The sequence below is a fragment of the Malania oleifera genome, chromosome 4, assembly GCF_029873635.1.
Source record: "Malania oleifera isolate guangnan ecotype guangnan chromosome 4, ASM2987363v1, whole genome shotgun sequence".
Classification (NCBI taxonomy): domain Eukaryota; kingdom Viridiplantae; phylum Streptophyta; class Magnoliopsida; order Santalales; family Ximeniaceae; genus Malania; species Malania oleifera.
Genome location: NC_080420.1, coordinates 109,692,174 through 109,706,891, shown reverse-complemented (window position 1 = coordinate 109,706,891; position 14,718 = coordinate 109,692,174). Strand labels below are relative to the sequence as shown.

Here is a 14,718-nt window from a genome sequence, read left to right as displayed (position 1 = left end):
CAGTATTTGGCATGTGCAGATTGTTTCAAAGGTTGCTGCTTTGAGGATGTAAACTACAATTGGGAAGCATTATTGAGCTGATTGTGTTTATTCTTTTCTTCACTCTTTACATTTGAGGACTTTTTGCCCTCTTTTCTGTAACCTTTTCTCATATTCCTTTTCTATCCAAAAAAAAATACTTCATCCATATTGTTTTGTACATTAGAAAAGACATTCTTAGACCCCATGCAAAAATAAATAAATAATTCTCATTGAATCGTAGAGTTTAAAGTCCTCTCGTGTATCCATCGTCAATGTCAAACTGACATATATAATGCGAGTGGTATGCCTATTATAGTATATATATATAGAAGCACTATACAGTAAATTTTGGTTGTGGAAAAAGATAACCACTCATTGGAACCAAAAGAAAATTTAAAATACAAAAGGATAGCAAATTTTGAAAAGGATAGCCACATATCAAAAACCCAAAAAAAAAAAAAAAATGCAGCCCAGTGCACAAAACTCCCACATATGCGGCGTCCAATGAGAGGGCAGACTACAATGAGTCTATAGTACACAGCCTTACCTTGCATAAAGCAAGAGGCTGTTTCCACTCAGCAAAACCCACAGCGACAACTTTACCATTGCACCCAGGCTCCCTTTCATATCAAAACCAAATGAAAACTTGAAATACAAAAGAATTTGTAAATGATGCTTGAAAATGGACCTTCGAGGAAGTATTCTTAATGCACTTCATTAATGTACTGAAAAGCGACAAGAAAAAACACGGTACATTTATACTACATATCTTCAGAACTTCACTAATATTTCACTGACATTGAACATCTTTTTTTCCTTTTGACTGTGTATACTGCAAACTATAGCCAGTAAAGTACTGTCAACTCAAACAGTTACCAACACAAATTTTAAATTTTATGTTATACACAATAAGATCTTTGTTCTTGTTAAGTAGTTAAGAGTGCCTTAGAAGAGAGCAAGAAATTCAAATATTTGGAAGAATATGAGGGAATATAATTTCAAATGCTGCAATCAAATTATGCAGTTATTTTCAAAAATAATATTTAAGCACTACCTTAAGCTCAAACTCGACATAATCGGCCCCCAGATTTTTCGCTAAATGAAGTGCTTCCAGACGAGAATTATCATCACCCTCATACTCACCACCTTCCTGTTTTGGCCTGGAAAGGGAGACACAAATTTAACTTAATTGAAATTTGATATTTGAACCTTGCAAGACATCTATACTACAACAGTCACAGTGTTTTCTAAATTATGAAATGTGCCGGTTAGTTCATCATCTGAGAAAAAGTGTCGCCTCAATCCAATAAAAAAGATAATAAAGCTTGCCATCCTGCTAAGTAGGGTCCTACAGAAATTAATTATAAAATGATAATTAGTTTTCCTAGGATACGTAAGCAGCTCAGTTACAGCAAGCACAAAGGAGGAGAAAAATAAGAAGAGATGACCAATGCCAAGTCATTCTTTACATGCTTTGTCCACACTATTCTCATAGTTTAACTTTTGCATGTTCTCCTCATCCCATGTCTAGTTATTAACTTCAGTTACATAGATTTTTAGGTAGAGATGCCTATCAGATCACAATGAAAAGAAACATGAATGTTACACAGGAAAGGGTAGACAATTGATTCACCAGTCACTACAACATATCTGCACATGGATGATAAGAACAAAATCTAACAATATACCCAATGTGACCCAAGAGACCTACCATACAAGCTTTGAACTTGAAAAGGAATAAAATAATTCCTGCAAAGAAATTACTGTAGCAAGTTCAGAGTGAATTTAAGAGGGGGAATGAGGAAAATTATCCTTTAATAATCACTTTAGCTTCAAACGCCCAATCAGGAAAAATATGAGAGAACTTTAAATAAGTATGACAAGCATAACAAGCAGTATGATGTTGCACCCACCAGAGCCAGAAAGTAATAACTTTCTGATCTCACAAATGTCGGGCAAGCGAAAATGATAGGAATCAATCATATAATTGGTTCTAATATATCAGCCACAAAATAAATCATCAAGAAAATATAATTTCTGCAAGTTAATTACGGTTATGTCGCCGCTTTACCTAAAATCATAGGCTCTTGGATGGTAGGCCAATAATTTATATTAAGCTATTAAATGTTTCCCCCTTATGTGTGACCCCATCTCACACAAGAAGAGGCAAACAAATGAACTTGAACAAGGAAATGAACACAAACAAAACAAGTGCCCCACAATGGATGGAACAGGGAAGAACATGGATAAGAAGAGTTGGAGCCAGGATCTCCTACAGCTAGAGCTCTGATACTTTGTTAAGACAACACTGTACCTAAAAGCTTCAGCAGTTAGTAGATGGGCAACCATGTACATCAAGCTGTTCAACAATTTCAAGTATAAAGGGCATATACCTTACAAATGGTTTGCAGATTGTATATTCCTAAGAATAGATTGATTACAATAGGCTAGTTACAATTAATTATACAAAAATTTATGTTGATATCATAAATCAAATAACAATGTGAAACTTTCTATGAGTCCCATAACAAGGGATAAACAAGGACTAACTATTCACTTTTTTCGACATGAGAATGTCTATTCCTTTCTTATTACATGCTGAATGAAATAATTAGGAAGATATAAAAAGTAGCTATTACCTACATTCTCAAAATTTTCACTATATTCCATCTTAGTCCAAGGAATAGATATTCCGGAAACCAAACGAGCTGTTATTACCAGCCACAGACAAAGAGGTGATGTTCTCACTATCCCCCCTCTCCTCTCTTGAAAGATTTGTTCCCTTCTCCTTCTTTGTTTAGCCATGGCTATTGTCCACCATGAGAGACAATTGTATTTGCCATACTGTTCATCTTGAAGGAAATTTTTTGATGTACGACTAGAGAAACTGGGAAAGGGTCTGTTTATGATTCTGTTAGAGAGAAACTCAGTATGTAATCTCCAGTTAGGGTTTCATTGGAGGCAGCGAAATGGACTGCACATGGTTTGTCTTGAGTGTTTGGGCTATAGGGGAGATTCACTCGTAAAACTAGATTTGGGAGGGTCAATGACTAGATGGTGATTAAATTAATGAAGATGGGTAAGTTTTTGGAAATACAGTGGGATTTGTTACTGGTTACTTGTTATTTAGCATTATTGTTATGTGTTACTGATATGCTAGTAAGCATGAGCTAGTAAGGGTACGATGGTCATTATAGTGTACATGGCACACATTTTAAATAGAGAGGGAAACCTATTCACTGTTCTAGGTTTTCCAAATATGGTATCCTTTTACTAAACAGTCCCAACATGGTATCAGCGCAGGTTCCCAAGAGCTTAACCCTAAGTGCCGCAGCCACCAGCAAACCAAGCCTTAAAACCCTATAGTCCTTGCATGTTCTTTACACCACCACATACCTGAAACAGCTTCAGCAATCAACGTAAAACACATCCAGATGCAGGAAAATTTCAGGATAGCACTGCCAGTTCAGAACCATAATAACCCCCTTGAATTTTTGAAACACCAGCATCATAGTTGCCCACAGACACCACGGATCTGAAGCCTCCAGAAATCCCATCGCAGGTGGCCCTCATATGCTGGCTGAAGGCTGACAGCCCCACGCACCAGCGCATGAGGCTTGTTTTTCATCCCACTTGTTCCTACATGTTTTGAAATCCTCTATAAACCATGATATCAAGTCGTGGTCATGGATTTTAGTCCCAAGATCCAACTTTCATAGTTCTTCACTAGCAGCACTTTGTTACTGCTGTTAGAGGCTGTTTGCTTCTGGTAATTGGGGCTGCCACTGCTGTATCAGTGTGTTTGTGATGTGTTTGGAGGCTGTATTAGTGAAGTATCACTGCTATATCAGTGCATCAGCGATTGATTTTGTTTGTGGGTGATAGGATAGAGTCCATAAACCTCAGGAGTATGTTTCCCTCATAAGTAATCACAGATTCCACCCCTGCTTGTTCAGCCACTGGTGAACAGCATACAATGTGTCTCAAAGGAGAGTTTGAGGTTCCCACGCTATCAAGCATCCCACCCAACAAGCGTCTCTTCACATTGTAATAACTATCATAGAATTAAACTTATGAATCGTGAGAAAAAATTTTAAGAAAGGGTAATTGTACAAAAAATAAAAATATATATGAAGGTCTCTGAAAATCAATTTGCTTTTATGCCTAGGAGATCAACAACAAAAGCTTTTTACCTACTAAGAAGATCAACAGAAAAGTTCAAAGAAAAGAAGAGGGACTTGCATATGGTTTTTATTGACTTAGAGAAAGCATATGATAGAGTAACCCAAAGAAGTTCTATGGTGGGTTTTAGAAAAGAAGGGAGTATGCACTATGCATCAAATATATGGATATCATTAAGGATATGTATGATAGAGTAATGACTAGGCGACTAGCACTAGGACTACAAGAGGACAGTCTAGACAATTTCGAATCACAATAGATGTGCATCAAGTTTCTATTTTAAGTCTCTATCTGCTTGCTTTAGTGATTATTGAACTTACCAGGTACATCCAAAAGGAAATCACATGGTGTACGTTGTTTGCAAATGATATTGTTTTGGTTGATGAAAGTAAGAGTGGGTAAAATTTAAGTTGGAACTTAGGAGAACAATTTTAGAGTCTAAATGTTTTAGGATAAGTAAAAATAAGACAAAACATATGAAATGTAATTTTAGTCATGTAAGGAGGAATATTGAAGACAAGATTAAACTTGATCATCCAGAAATCAACTGCATTGATAGACTTCAATATTGGATCTATTATGCAAGCTAAGGGAGAAAATTGAAGAGGATCTATTACATAGAATTAAAGCAAGTTGAGTAAAATGGAGGAGTGTGTCAAGCATGTATGCAATCGTTGAGTACCATTAAAATTTAAAGGAAAGTTCTATAGGATGGGTACAAGATCAATCATGCTTTATGGATCAGAATGTTAGGCAACTAAGAAAAAACACATTCAAAAAGTGAAATTGGCCGAAATGTGCATGCTAAGGTGGATGAGTGGTATAACATTAATGAATAAATTAAGGAATGAACGTATTTGCAATAAGTTAGGTATAACAACAATAGAAGATACAATAAGGGAGGGCTAGTTTAGGTGGTTTGGGCATTGGAAACGTAGGCCAACTAGTGCACCAGTAAGGAGCAGCAAGCTAGTCATTGTAAATGGTGCTAAAAGAAGAAGAGGTAGACCTAAAATAAATTGGAATGAGCTAGTGAGACAGAACTTAATAGATCTTAAGTTACGCAAAGAAAATGCCCTCGATCATATAAATTGGCGGAAAAGGATTCTTATAGCCGACCCCTATAATGGGACTTAAGGCTTGTTATTGTAGAATCTCTCTCACTAGTCCTTGGGTCATAGACTCTGCTTCCATTGATCATATGACAAGTATAACCACCTTTTTCTCTACCTTCGAATATATAAAAAACTTACCTCAAGTTACCCTTGCTAATGAATCCACTACTATATATATTCCTAAATTCCCTTTTAACCTCATATCAATTAGTAAGATTAGAAATCATTGAATTGTTTTGTAACCTTATTTCCAGATTCTATTGTTCTTCAAGATTTGAGGACGAGTGTGTTTGGTGGAGGTTATGAGGTTGGTGGGCTTTAATACTTTGAGTTGCCATATTACTCTATTGCATGCAATAATGCCGCTACATCTCTTCAAATCCATTGTCACCTTGGTCATACTTCTTTGAAAAAGTTTGCGCAATTGGTTCTTACTTTGAGTTTTGTGTCCAGTCTTGACCATGAATCTTGTTTGGGAAAGCATCATCATGTTTTGCTTCTCAAGTCACTGAACAGGCAGTAAGCCTTTTTATGTTGCATCAAAGTTGGCTTTATTTTGTACTTTTATCCCTTCTTTCAAAATAAAGACTTAGTTTGATTCACCAATCGCATGCTTTGTTATGGTAATGCTAAGGAGTACTTCAGCACCCAATTCATTACCCATATGAGTACTCTAGCATGCTTTATTAGTCATATTGCTTCCCACACACCACAACAAAATGGAACTGCAGAGATGAAAATAGACATATCCAAAGAAAGATATAAGGCCATTGAAATTATTGGGTATAAAAGCATCCAAATCTTGTATGGAGATCAATTTTTTGTAGATTAACCTAGAGGATACTGAAGACTTGTTGAAAAATTGACATACTTAACAGTCACTCAGCCAAATATATCTTTCACAGCAAGTGTGGGCCACTTTCTTATTCTCTGAGTCCGATAACAAGTGGTTGCAGTCATTTGTATATTGAGATGTCTCAAAGATGGACTGGGAGAGGTCTTTTATATCATGATTGGGGTCACACTCATGTTTTGGGACAATGCTAGGCTAGGTCACTTTCCAACAGTACAAGATCCAAAACCGAATACTGTGTTTTTATTGATGGTAATTTGGTAATTGGTATCCTGGAAGACTAAGAAACAAATTGTGGTGGCTTAGTCAAATGCCAAGTTAGACAATTGTTTCATAGCACTATATGTTAGCTTGTTTGGCTAAAGAACATAATGAAAGAGCTTAGTTTCCCACATTAATAGCCAATGGAGTTGATGTGTTATAATCAAGTTGCTATTCATATTGCCCCCAACCATTCTTCCACAAGCAGATGAAACACATTGAAGTTGATAGTCGCTTTGTTTGGAAGAAACTTGTGCGGAAGCTCATTACAAGTTTGAATTCCACCTTACCAAGCTAGGAGCATAAGACACCAATGTTCCAACTTCAAGGGCAGTGTTACCCGTTACTTTAATTATTTAGCATTATCATTTAAAACAAAAAACAAAAACAAAAGCAAAAACAAAAGAAGACTTCATTGATAGTGAAAGAATTTACAAGAGGGGGGGGATAAAACATCTTTTGAGAAAATTCTAGGACAAACAAGAAGTAAAAAACTAAAAGCAAGAATGAGCAAAGAAGCATCAAGCCAGCATCTTCTTCCAATCTCTATGTAAATCTGAAAAGCTAGCACCTCCGAAAATTCCAAACCTGACACCCCACAAAGAGGCCATATACTGAATATTTTCCCACACTAGTACCCAATTTAACTTTTTTCCCATAAAAATTTGTGCATTACGCTCCAACTATAATCCCCACAAGACCGCAAATATGCCACATTTCCACAATGCTGCATATTCTATTTCATGGGACTTCCATTTTTTCAATGAACGAATGAAAGAGAGGTTGATGAACTTACTCTCATACCAGGTGTGTTGGATTCTTCTATTCCTATTACGAGAGAGATGTCTAGGTTTTGATTGGGGATTCTTCATGGTCTTTGTCTTCTAAGTCTTTCTTTACTTATCTTCTAAAACATTTATGTCCTAGTCCTTTGAATTGTTTAGCAGGCAAAGGTTCCTTTTAAGATTCATGGACTCTGGCTCTCAATAACAATAATACAAATGACTTGCTACAGATAAGGAGACCTTCCAAGGCCCGCAGCCCAAATGTTTCTATGCTGCGCCAGGAGTCAAATGAGGCTAACGCACACCTTTTCTTCATTGCTGAGTACCAAGACATCTTCAAAATGCTTTGTTTTTTAATTTTTCCAAGATGTGGGACCTCGCAAAATGTTTCTGATTTTTTTATGTTGAGATTTTAAGGTTTGGGAAGAGTGGAAGAGGGAGGCCATTATGGATTTGTGTACTGTATCCCACCTTCTAGACTCTATTGCTCCAAGAGGAATACAACAATTTTCAAGGATCAGAAGACTTCTCTCTTTTGCTTTGGCAGTTATTTCTCTTGCTTCATTCTAGGCTCACTCTTTAAGGGTTTTGGGCGAGTTATCGCTGTCCAATCTTTGAAGGGATTGGAAGGCAAAATTATTGTAATTATTTTGTTTTGCAAACCATGCCATATCCTCCATCTTTTACACATTTTTAGTCTTTCGTGGAAATTTTGCTATCCAAAATATATATATACCAAGGGGATCAAGAAGTGTCAAAAATACTTCCTCATTAATCAAATCTCGGCGACAACTTAGATGGCAACAATATATCTAAAGAGAAAAGGTGATGTTTTCATGGATTCTAGATGAACAAGAATTGTTCGTCTCAATCTTACGAAATTTCCAATTTCTTGAGTGATTAAAAAAATATTAAGAATGTTGAATCCCACTTCTTTATATTATAGAGAGCTTTTGAGTTGGCAAAATTTCCAAAGAAAAAAACTACAAAAGTTTCAACCGAAAGATCTATCATTAGTCATAATCCCTTAAGCCCCAAACTGTCACGTCCCTATTTATGGCACATGACCGGCTGTGACTTCATCTGAAATCCGATGGAGGCACTAGGCCTAGGCAAGAATTTATTTTACAAAATCATCATTTGAAACAAGTTAGAGACCCATTAAGAGTGAATGCTTGTCGAAAATACAAGATACATACATATAATTCATAAAGCAACAAAAAACGTTTTACTTCCAATGAAAAGCTCTTTACATCGGGTTGTATTTTACATACAACATTTTTCACACTTCCTAGTTTTTCATACATAACCACCAACAAAACACATGCTTAGTATTTCTATCACCTTCCTATCAACAGTAATACATGTCAAAAATGACAGTCTCTTGGAAAACTTAACAAGTGGAGCTCTCCTTCAGTTCGAACCTGAAATTCTTAATGAATAAGGTGAGCAACAACGAGCTCAGTAGACATTCTTAATTCCCCCTTATTCAAATAAGAATTTCAATAATTAAGATATGATTTCTTATATGCATGCATAATCATAAGGTGCATGAACATACTTTTTATTCTAAGCAATCTCTTCATCTAAAGTTACCATCACAAAACATCCAAATAGCATGCATTTCCACTTTGTTTTGTCAACATAAGAACACCATCCCAACTAAATGCACATTTTATCTCAAACAACTGCCAAATTGCAGCTTGGTCAACCATCCCTTAATGCAGAAGTATCCTCTAGAGGTTTAGGATTAGGGAAGGGCTTTTCACCCAGTGGAGACACAATCCCTACTTGCTCAAATCCCACAACATCACAGCCTCAAACAGTTCACAAAGTGTCAGCTATTTTACATAATAGCAATTCAATCAGCACACAAACACACGCTATGCCATAGCAAGTAAAACCATCATCCTTACAAGACAAATATCTATCACATGAAAATTTTCCAACTAAACTAAATATGCAGCCACTGTAACCAAAGGGAACATATATGTAGGTGTAGCCATATCAAGTAAGTAGAAATAACAAGTTTAAATCTCTCTAACTAGGATGCAATTCTATGCAAGTTTCTACCCCCTATTCCCTTTCAATACCCAAAACCCCCAGATGAATAAACAAAAAATACACCTACTTTGATTTTCAGCTTCTTCAAACTAAGTTTCCTTCTGAATTTTATGGGGAGCCCTCTCTCTCTCTCTCTCTCTCTCTCTCTCTCTCTCTCTCTCTCTCTCTCTCTCTCCAGAACTTGGGTTTAGAGCAAGAGTTTGTGGTATTTTGTGTGTTGTGGCTGCTTTGCAGGGCTGGAATGGTCAAGACAGCAGCTACTTGCTGCCAGCTGCCTTCCAAATGTCCCCTTCTAGACTGGAAACATGGCAGGACTGCAGCAGCTGGTGGCGACAAGGGTCCTGCAGCGCTGCCATCTCTCTGACAGGTGTCGGCTGCTGGTCTATGAAGCTGCCAGGTGGCTGCTGCTAGTTTGTAGCGTGTATGTGTAACACCTGGTTTCAGCATGCTCCATCTTTTTTCTTTTTCTTTTTTTTTTTTTTAATCTCTACGCCCCAACTCTTATGTTGTTTATGTTTTAGCATATCCCTCATAATTTCCTTTCATCTAAGCCCCCTCCTACCACTAATAAATCAAATAGAATTTCCAATATCAGTTAACACAACTTAAATAATGAATAACATGATTAGTATGAACTTGTTTAATGCAAAACAAAGCAAAAAAGACAATGCAAATTTATCAAAGTAATTTAAATTTACCGTGGCCTAAAGGGGATGGGTATCACACCAATTGCTTAAAGCTTTGTCCAAACAATCTATGAGCATTATACCCCTAGGCCCATAAATAATTCCTTTAGTGTTCCTCCTTCCAATCCACTTCCTTTCATAAAAATCAAAACCCCTTGAATTTAAAACCAAATCTGCATTCCAATTATTTCCAGTCCAATAATGCCCACCATTTAAACGCTGAAGAAACCTTACTGACAACCAAGCCCATGAAGCAGTCCTTACTACTTATCAAAAAAATACCTAAATCAACCGAAGCATTAAAATCGAAGAGATAACAGATTATGTCTTATTGAGGGCACAAGTACTTTCCTACCCATAGGGTCAAAAAGGAGGAAATCATGACTTTGGAAATTTTAGGCTTATATGGAAATTTGAAATATATTATAGTTCTCATGAAACTCCTGTTGTCGAATCAAATTTCCATGACCAAATTTAGAAGGGGGTTTGTCATCATCAAAAGGGGATGAATGTTGAACTTATGTATTAATTTCGATGGTTCCAATTCAGCGGGACTGGTTGGCTGTTCATATTTATTTTTTGGTTTTTCTAATTTGTCTATTTTGTTCTTTATTAGAGGATTTCTTATTCTCCAATCTTATACATTCTTTCTTTATAATACTCTTCTTTTTCAACCAAAATTTTTTTGATGATTCCAAATCCAATACTTCTATGTACTTAATAGTATAAACTTGCAAGCATTTAATATTAGATAATTTTTTGAATTCAGAAAGTGCTTAATTTGATCTTAGTCTTGTGCATCTTTACTCCTTTCAATTTAGAAATTGCTTTGGTTTACCTTAGTTTTATGTTATCATGAAATGTTGCTTAGTCACATTTATTAAGGCTCGAACATAATATCTTGAAACATCCCAAATTTTAATGAAGTTCACTTCTATTGGGCAATCAAGTTGAATCTTTTTCTATCAATCTTAGTCTTAAATCTAATGGCTGGTGGAAAGTGGAAACTTTACACATAGGGGACCGTCTTTGACTTTAGGCTTGATTCTATTTCTATCAGCCAATGATTTTAATTCCTTGCATAAACATTTATTTTTCCAGTACTTATTTTGCCTAAATCAAGGAGACGATCTAATTATGCCATAGAATATTTCTAGTCAATCTGGAAAAGTTTTTGATTGGTCAATATCTTTTATTTGATTTTACTTATTTTTAAGTTAGACTTTAATTATATTATTGGAGCACCTTAAATCTCCATTCTTGTGTTGAAGTTTTATTTTGAAGATAGTTCTTGGATTGACCAATTGAATGTTGGAAGGCACTCTCTGCCTTGTCTATCCAATGGCTATAATGCAGAGAGTGGCCGTGCAAACAAACGATTAACTCAACTTTTGAGCTTGATCAGGTTTTTGACTTGTGCTTACATTTGCATAATAAACCTTTTGTAAGGTTAATTCATGTAACAGGACTTGAGTCCTTTGCAAGCAGAATATTTTTTATAATAGGACTCTGTGAATTGCTGTACTCAAATAAACAATGCGCGAGGATAGGTAGTCTTTGTATTGTGTTTAAAAACCTTGCATGAGGAGTATTTCCTTAGTAGTTGGTGAGAACTTTAACATAAGCTTGATTTTATCTTTACCGTGAAACATGTTGGGACAATTAGAAATCTCATGGTGATTCCTTAAGGAATGGACGCAGACTCCTTTAGGCTAAACCACTATAATGTTTTGTCTCTCCTGTCTCTATCCTAAATTTTCCGCATCATTTATGCCATACTTGTTGGAACTTTCTCGTTTGAGCAAATTAATTTAGTTGACATCAACCTAACTCACCCGCCTCCCCCTTGAGTCAGTACTTGGGCCAACAGAACCGATTCAATACTCTCATCCTTCCTCTTTCTCTTCCTTCCTCTGTTTATATTCACTGTAATCAACCTAGATCATTTGATTCTTTTATAGATCAAAATCTTAGGTCCTTAAGCATTAAACACTCCCTCACATGCCACGTGACACTTAAGCTTCTCAAGGATTGTCTTATTTTCTCATCTCTGTTCCTATGACATCCTCATCCTCATTATCTGAGCGCGACACTGCCTCATTCCCAAATTCATAACCCGCGTAGTATCCTGGTTGGGGTCGGTATAAGCTATGGAAACCAATGGACCTACTAATGGTATGGGATACTGGTTTAAGGAATTTGATTTAACACATTACAGTATTTGGATAATAAATCTGCCTCTCTACCAGTCTCCGCTTAAGTACCAAAGCGCTATCTTAATTAGATGGTCAACCCCAAGACTAGAACGCTATTAACAACAGCCTATGAGCAATAATGAAATCCAAATACCGTTCAAATCCCAATAACTAAATTAAAACCCCCCTAGATTGAACTCCATCAAAGCAGAAACTTCCAAGAACTGTACACGAAGTTATTATATACCTATAAACGATTATCACCGGCAGTGGCTTATTTCTGAGAAGGATTTCAAGGTCTCGGCGAGGCTGGAAGTTCTTTATATAGTCCAGTCTGATCTCAGCTACATCGGCGCCTTGCGCCTTTGCCTGGTACATGTCACTGACCATCTGCTCGACGGATTGACTCATCAACGGAGCGCAAATCGTAGTTGAGTTCTTCGAAATTTCAACAACACCCATTTGCGAAAAAGATCAAGAAATAAAAAAGAAAAAAGAACGCAACCACGATGCACAAAACTGGAAAATAAAAGCGTGTCAAGCAATGCTGTTCGCATGCATTGAACAGCTAAATTTATATATAGTGAAAACGATCAGTGAAGCAAGAGAAAAAGAGAATGCGGTTTGCCGACGAGGGTTGTGGGTTCAGTTTGGATTTCTTTGGATTCTATATATAGAACCCATTTGACGACAATGTCACAAACCCAATAATGGAAAATTGTGCAGCGATTGATTAAAATGATGAAACAATTGAAAATAGAAACAGACAGAAAGTCTAGTGCGCAATGAGAGAAGAAATTTGATTAAACAATTGAATAATCGCACATCCAGCCTGTAAAAACTCCGAAAAGTCACTAGAGAGTTTCTCTTCAACGAAAAGAACAGAAGGTCAATGTCGTTTCTGCTTGTGCGGCGTGGGGCACAGGGGCCCCCCGGTGATGGTGATGCCGCGATTGGTGAGTATGGAGGTGCAGTAAGAGGAGGGACTCCATGGGAATCGTGTAGGGGATTGGTGAAGTAAGCATAGGGATGCCAGGTGTCACGTTCTCATGTGGACTCGTGGACACCATGAGCTTTGAATGGCACAAGTGAAAAGTGAAAAGTGAAAAGTGACAAGTATGATTTTGTATTTAGTGTCTTGGTGATCTTATAGCCTATCTATTATGAAAGGTACGATTATAGAAAAATTTCAATTTACACAATTGAAAAGTATGTTTTTGTATTTAGTTAGTAGGTCTTCTAATATTTTTATAAATTTTAATTTTAATTTAATATTATTTATTTAATAGATTCTAAATTTTACATGAAAGAATCGGTATAAAGGTATTAATCAACTATAAATATTTTTTTTGTTAAAACCATAACGATATGGAAAGCTAAACAGTATTATTAAGTAAATTCAATTAATTTCTTAAATCAAAATTAAAATAGTATGACGAAAGGATTGAGCTATTAGAAGGAATGCCTAATGAGTACCTTACCGCATTCGGGGACGGGGAGTAAGGTAGTAGTGGGGGAGAGGGAGATAATATATATATGTGTGTGTGTGTGTGTGTAATGGGGAGGGGTGGGGGGCAGCACAAAGAGGAGATAATGGGCATGTATCTATAATGTATAATTATATGTGTACTATGTGCATATACAATAGTAGAATGATTATGTTAATATAATTATATGTGTATAATATTAAAAATGAAAAATAAAGGATTACTAAAAATATTAACTAATAAAAAATATTTATAAAGAAAGTATAATAATAACATAATAATAAAATATAACACATAATAATATGTGTATAATATTAATAATTATTATTCATAATAATAAAAAATAATAATATTAATGATCACTATATTATCAATTAATTGCACTACAAGAAATAATTTTCAAGTTGAATAATAATAATTAATACAACCAAAACTATGACGCCTAAGTTTGACAAATAGGTACATAGAGGCGGGCAGTCACAAGATCGGCCCTGGGTAACATTGGATATCTCGCATCACTCCAACTTAATAATCAATTATCCCTAATGCAGTTATGATGGCTACAATTGATAGTTTGTCTAACCACCCATGAGTTATTAGCAACCCATGAGTTGCGTGTAACCCCCCTTAGACATAATGGCACCTCATAAATGTCAAGGTGAAGAAATGTTTGTCCTCGTTACTATAAAAAGGGGATCACAGGGAAGGTAAGCATCTCATTTTCATTCATTCACATTTACTGTTGTAATTTGAATCTCCCCTTCTTTAATTTAGGAATTTAAGTGATCTCTTAAAGTACAACTTGAGTCCTTCAAGCCATTTTATTTGTTTCTTCTCAGGTGGCCATGATTGAAGGACAAAGTAGTTGACATAGTGTGATTCCTAGCAGCAAACAACTACAATAATAACAACAATATAACAACAATGTTAACTTAACATCTTGAATTATTTTCCACAACTCTTTAGTATTCTAAATTAGTGAAGTATAGTATAGACTTTCTTATTTCATACAAAGTAGATGACAGTAGCTAGTATAAGTTTGCTTATGATTCCATCTTTGCTTTTATAT

General features: G+C 35.9%; 1 protein-coding gene across 1 annotated transcript in view; it reads right to left on the bottom strand.

The window, feature by feature from the left end:
* LOC131153046 (bifunctional 3-dehydroquinate dehydratase/shikimate dehydrogenase, chloroplastic-like) overlaps positions 1-13,092 on the bottom strand; it is a 118,665-nt gene extending 105,573 nt beyond the window's left edge. Inside the window, exons 1-2 of the mRNA XM_058105070.1 lie at positions 12,410-13,092; positions 1,076-1,181 (exon numbers count right to left, since the gene is read on the bottom strand). Of these exons, the coding sequence (XP_057961053.1) occupies positions 1,076-1,181; positions 12,410-12,624 (321 nt within the window). The 5' untranslated portion in view covers positions 12,625-13,092. The remainder of the gene's footprint in view (positions 1-1,075; positions 1,182-12,409) is intronic.
* Positions 13,093-14,718: the final 1,626 nt, after the last annotated feature.